Source organism: Halyomorpha halys, unplaced genomic scaffold (genome assembly GCF_000696795.3).
Source record: "Halyomorpha halys isolate HHAL.00 unplaced genomic scaffold, Hhal_1.1 Scaffold220.1, whole genome shotgun sequence".
In the NCBI taxonomy this organism is placed as follows: Eukaryota; Metazoa; Arthropoda; class Insecta; order Hemiptera; family Pentatomidae; genus Halyomorpha; species Halyomorpha halys.
In genome coordinates this window covers 297,076-302,979 of record NW_027104907.1, presented here as the reverse complement: position 1 = coordinate 302,979, position 5,904 = coordinate 297,076, and the positions used below count along the sequence as shown (strand labels likewise).

The 5,904-nt window shown below is 32.4% G+C and overlaps 1 protein-coding gene across 1 annotated transcript in view; it reads left to right on the top strand.

Annotated features, from left to right (window-relative positions):
* LOC106679792 (micronuclear linker histone polyprotein) overlaps positions 1–5,904 on the top strand; it is a gene marked incomplete in the record, with an annotated part of 37,409 nt that overhangs the window by 27,308 nt on the left and 4,197 nt on the right. Inside the window, 6 exon segments of the mRNA XM_067045989.1 lie at positions 1,755–1,805; positions 4,640–4,705; positions 4,790–4,921; positions 5,048–5,197; positions 5,619–5,657; positions 5,733–5,816. Coding sequence (XP_066902090.1) covers positions 1,755–1,805; positions 4,640–4,705; positions 4,790–4,921; positions 5,048–5,197; positions 5,619–5,657; positions 5,733–5,816 — 522 coding nt within the window.

Genomic DNA, 5,904 nt, shown 5'->3' with positions numbered 1-5,904 from the left:
ATTGAGGAAGGGATTTATCTTTAATTTTTAAATTTAACTAGAAGAAACCTAACCTTGTAGAAAAAACAATCTTTTAGAAGAAGCCATTTTGAAAATTTGGCACTTAATTGCTTTAAGATTATTTCAATAAAGATGGAGCCTAACTGATGTAAAATAACATTTAATTGCACATTGATCATGAGTTTAGTCAAATTGATTTTATTTGAACCAAGAATTTATTGTAACATATAACTGCCTTAAATATATAATTTCAATTCGTACAGCTTTTTTTTTTTTTTTTTTTTCTTTCGTAAATGCTATTTTTGCCAAATGTGATTGCATGGGAGAGAGACAATAATAATATAAATTTAAAAAATGCACTTTGGAATGAAATTGTAAATAAATGATATTAATTCAGTAAGTATGGCCAGTGCCTCAATAATCTTCTGGGCAGATTGTAACGTGTAGTTGATTAAGCCAATGGATTGGAATTTGGGATCAGTCTGTCTTGAAAATTATTGAAATGGTCTGAGGTAGTCAGTGTGAAGAAAGAAATTTCAAAGTCAGAGTATGTTTCGTTAAAAATAAAAAAAGGGACGTCAAAAATTTTTCTGGGTACTTTGGATTGGAAAGATTGGATTTTTCTGATGTATCACTTTTTTGTTAATCCGCATAACTCAATACCGTATGACCAAAGTGGTTTTATAAGTACTTTATGAATGGTGATTTTGTTAGTCAGTGATAATTTTGACCATCTGTCAAGTAGCTTAGCAAGAAGCCAGTTCTGTTTGTTCAGTTTTTTCTTTTACGTCTCATGCTGCTTGCCCATATCAGTCTTTTGTTCAAAAAGGTGCCTAAATAGCGTACTATGACAGAAATTAATATTTTGATGTTATTGTACTACACTTTAGGACAAGAGTCGTGCTTGAGTGTAAATGTGATGTACAGTCTCTTTGAATTTTATTATTCATCTTTATTTTCCGTTGTTTGGCCCAGCTTGCAATATCATCCAGGTCCGCTTGGATAGCTTCAGAAGCCTTAGTGAGTGGCATCTTTTTTGGAAGTTAGAATTGCTGTTTCATCAGCAAATGTTGCTATTAAGGTGTTCTAATGCTGTGGGATGTCTATGCAATACATGTTGAAAAGTGTAGGACCTAATACACTGCCTTGAGTTACTCCAGCTATGATCTGTTTTAAATTAGAAATATAAATAGTACACATTAATATTTAAAAATTTATTATAAGTTTTACATTTATCATTATTTGAACTAAACAGTTTATTTAAGTTGTTTCTGCAAATTGTTTGTTGAATTTCTTTCTTCATATAGGTTATTATAAAAAGATAAAAAATTATATCTGTACCCACTTTATGAGGCTTGGTGGACCCTAGAGTGCTATTGTACCCACAGGGATGACCCGCGGCTACTGTGAAATAGAAACAAATTATCTGCCACAGCCGAATTTGAACTAAGGTTCTTAGAGTTAGTAGTACAGTGCCTTGCCAATGAGCTTCTCACTCCCATATATAAGGATAAACAAGGTTTAATTTTTTTACAGAATAAATGTCTAAAATTAATGAAATCTGAAAAATTTTACTTTCACAGAGATCAATATACGTATTTATTAACTAATATGTGTATAACAGATTCTGCTAGCAAGTTTACCCGATGTGCGAGATTTACATGTTTCCTTACCAGAAGTGAACTTGGTCCCATTTATATAGATTTATTTATGAATAATGAGTAAAGATTGATAATATTATCTTGTTTTTCCAGGTTGGCATTCTGTTTCCAGAGAAAAAGAAGATAGAACTTCTTCTAGGAGAAGTAAATATCAATGCATTACAATTATTTTTAAGTTAATACATTTTGATAAATATAGTTTTTTAGTTAAATTAACATTTTTTTCTCTATTAAAAGTTAAAACTTTATTTATTAAAAATTAATATTTTATTTTATTTAATTTATATAATGAGGCATTTCAAAGTGACCTGCATTATAATAATATAGGATGAATACTAATATTCAACGACTGGCCACGGTACAGGTATTCTGAGTGTTTTTGTTTCAGTTACTTCGTACATGCTCTGACGCATATTGGTTATGATGATTCTATTAGATAAATTAATTATTGAAAATGCTTCATGCCGACTTCCCACTACCATAATATTTAACATGTATGATGGTAGTAAGAAGAAAATTTTACATTCCATTCTCAAAAAAGTGACTTGAAAAAACACAAAATTATATTTACTATTAAGGATTAAACAAGAGATAATAAATTAGTTCATTAAAAGGTTGAGATCAGTAGATTATCACAAAATAATTGCTAAATTATATTACAAATGTGGGTATTTTAAGAAGAAAGACTATAATTACTGCTTTATTCAGCTATTTTTTAAAACAAGAGGTGATCTAAATTTAAATTACTAATCACCGCAGGATAAAAGGGAAAACTGCCTGCTCCTTATGTATGATTAATGCTCATGAAGATTCATTTTATGTAAAGGAATTCAGAATATCATTCTTAGCTAAAACCCAACTAAATTAGAAGCTTTACAAATTTAGAATAGCCTAGACTGTAAGAATTTTTATTTAAAAGCAACTTGAGAGAATTTAGTTTATAATAAAGTACATAAAAAAAGTAATAAAACATTTAAATAAAACTGGAATCCTGATTTGAAGTTGATATAAGAATGGCTTTTTGTTAATTTTAGATATACGAGGGTGGTTTTAAAAGTTCTCAGAATCACTGCTAGATGTTAGTGCTAGAGCAACGAGGTTCCTGCGCAATAATCACACATTGTGAGTGAACACATGGCATGAGTGGTAGTAACGACTATTTGTTGTTGTTTTATGCATAGTGATTTGTGACAGTGGAAAAAACTGAGATTCGAGCAGTGATTAAGTACTTTGTAAAGAAAGGTATGAAAGCAAAGGAAATTCATGCTGACTTTCAGAACACGCTGGGGGAATCTGCTCCTGCATATTCATCTGTTGCCAAGTGGACCAGTGAGTTTAAATTTGGTCGGGAGGGCTGAGATGATTATCCGTGTAGTGGATGGCCAAAAAGTGCTACAACCCCAAAATTTATCACAAAAGTGCATAAAAAGGTCATGGAGGATTGTCGACTGAAAGTGTGTGAGATTGCTGAAGCTGTAAGAATGGCATCTAAACGGGTATATCAAATTTTAACGGAGAATTGGGAATGAAAAAGTTATCCGCAAGGTGGTTGCCACGGCTCTTGACATTGGATCATAAACGCGCCAGATTGGAAATGTCCGAACAAAATCTGGCCCGTTTTTAGCGTAACCTACAAGATTTTTTAGCGCCGGTTTGTTACTACAGGTGAAACTTGGGTCGACTACTATACCCTAGAGACAAAACAGCAGTCAAGGCACTGGAAACATGCTGAGTCACCACCAGCAAAGAAAGCAAAGGCAGTAGTTTAGCTGGAAAGGTCATGGCCTCAGTTTTCGGGAATGCAAAAGGCATTCTGCTGATAGATTATCTTCTTACTGGCCAAACAATTACGGGGCAATACTACGCAAACCTCCTAGACCAACTACAGGAAAAGATACCTGAAAAAAGGCCTGGTTTGGCAAGGAATAAGTCATCTTTCATCAGGACAATGCCCGCCCACACACAAGTGCTATTGTCATGGCAAAACTTCATGAACTGAGGTATCAATTGTTGCTACATCCACCTTATTCACCTGATTTGGCACCCATCAGACTTCCATCTCTTTCCCAAGCTGAGAATTTTCCTTCGTGGACGGAGTTTTTAGAATTTTCTATAACGGAAGAACTGATAGCCGATTTGGAGAGGTATTTTGCAGGCCTGGGGGTATCTCATTTTCGAGATGGGGTCAAGGCATTGGAACATCGCTGGACCAAATGCATTAGTCTACAGAAAGACTATGTTGAAAAATAAAAGCAGTTCCACCGAGGTAAGACACTTCTTTCTAGTACATTCCGAGAACTTTTCAAACCACCCTCGTATTATAGTTCTTTTAATACTTAGGGACGTGACGGTCAAGTGGGTTGAGCCAGAGGCCTCAGAACATTGTGGCTTTATTTCCCACCTGAGCAGTGAATATTTATTTCTCGGCGGTTCCGACAAATAAACACTTCCACCTTGGTTAGTACATGGCAGCAACTCTGGTGGACGCCAGGGGTTGGAAAAAAGAATCATTAGGCCCACTAAAACACAAAGGCAAGGATGTTAAGATGCGTCCTGTGGCTCAAAGCAATTCATCAGGACGCCTCTACAAAAAAATGAATGTCAGTTTAGTTGCCAAGAGACCAAAAACCAATGATTGATTCACATCTTGGATTGATAAAAATCAACAAAGATGGGAAAGAACTACATGCAGCAAACAGGAAAGCTGTAGCCCAAGACAGGCAGATATGCAGAAGGCTGGTATAGGTGGCCAAAGATCTACAACCAAGAGCCAACCAAAAAATATATATATATATAAGAATGGAGATGTCCTCCTATATTTCACTTAGTGGCTAGGACTACTGCACCATTGCAGTTTGTGTATGGTAGTAGCCTCAAGTCTTCCATTGTACACCATAGTGCTAGGCCAAGGCCGTATTTGTATTTTAATTAGTTAATTTATATATATTTCAGTTTCAGACTTTCTATTTTTTTTTCAGGTAATATTTCAGGAAGGCTTTTAAGAAGTCAAACAAAAAATAATGAAAAAGATTTTGAAGAAAATTGTAAGGATTTCTGTTTAGATTTTTTTTTTCTTCATTGAGATAATTTAGTTTTATTCTACTAATGCTTCATTTTTTACTTTTTAGGTTGTCTAAATGTGAATAATGTCTCAAGAAATATGAACAGTAACTCAAGAAATATGAGCAATTGTTTAGTTATACCAAATACCCCTCCAATAACAAATAATTTACCTACTAACAGAACTTTAAATGGACGTGGTAAATTTATTATTATTGTATTTTTTTGTCTATTTAGTTTGGCTGTTAATTATATTATTTACATTAATATAAAAAATAGCTATTTATTTTAGGAAATTTAATTCCAAAACATTCTTTAATTTTTAGGTAACCTTAATATGAATAGTGACTTCAGAAATATTAACTATAACATGAATATGAACTCTAACTCAAGAAATATGAGCAATTGTTTATTTATACCAAATACTCCTCCAATATCAAACAGTTTATCTTCAAACAAACCTTCAAATGAAAGTGGTAAATTTATTATTATTTTATCTTTTATCTAGTTAGTTTTGCAATTAACTGTTGTGTATACTTTAATAAAAAAAAAAAGTAACGGTTTGTTTTAGAAAATTGAGGTTGTTGAGGCCATTTATTATTTTTTGATTACCTTCTTACATGGCTAACTTCATATTGGAGAACTAACTTATCAAAGTGGCCCTTGTGTAAGAAAATGTTTCTTAATTCTGTTTAGGCTTTATCACTTCATCTAACTTTAACTATTTTATTTGGCTTAATTTTTTGGGTGCTTGGTAATCACAAGATGGTTTCGTTGGTTTTAACAAACGTTATTGTATTCTAATTTCAATTATTTAATTTATTTTAATGATCATTACAGTACTTTAATTTACATGCTTAGTATTATTTGTTTTTGGTAATTAAAAAAAAAATCAAGTAAGAAGAAAGAATAGGAAGGAGGAAGAGAGAGGTAGTGGTAAATGATCCATTATTAAAACACTACAGATTAGTTATTATTTGTTTATTCTAAATATTTAATTTTTCTTTTTAGGATTATTAAGAACCGTTTATGAGGTCAGAACCAGAAAGTGGAAAATTTCTGGACCAAACGGAAACAGAGAATATATTTGTCGAGGTAATTTGAAATTTGTAAGTTTTAGTAAAAAAAATTAAAATTTGAATGAGATTAACAAATTAGAAGGGGTAGGTAGGCATAAATATTT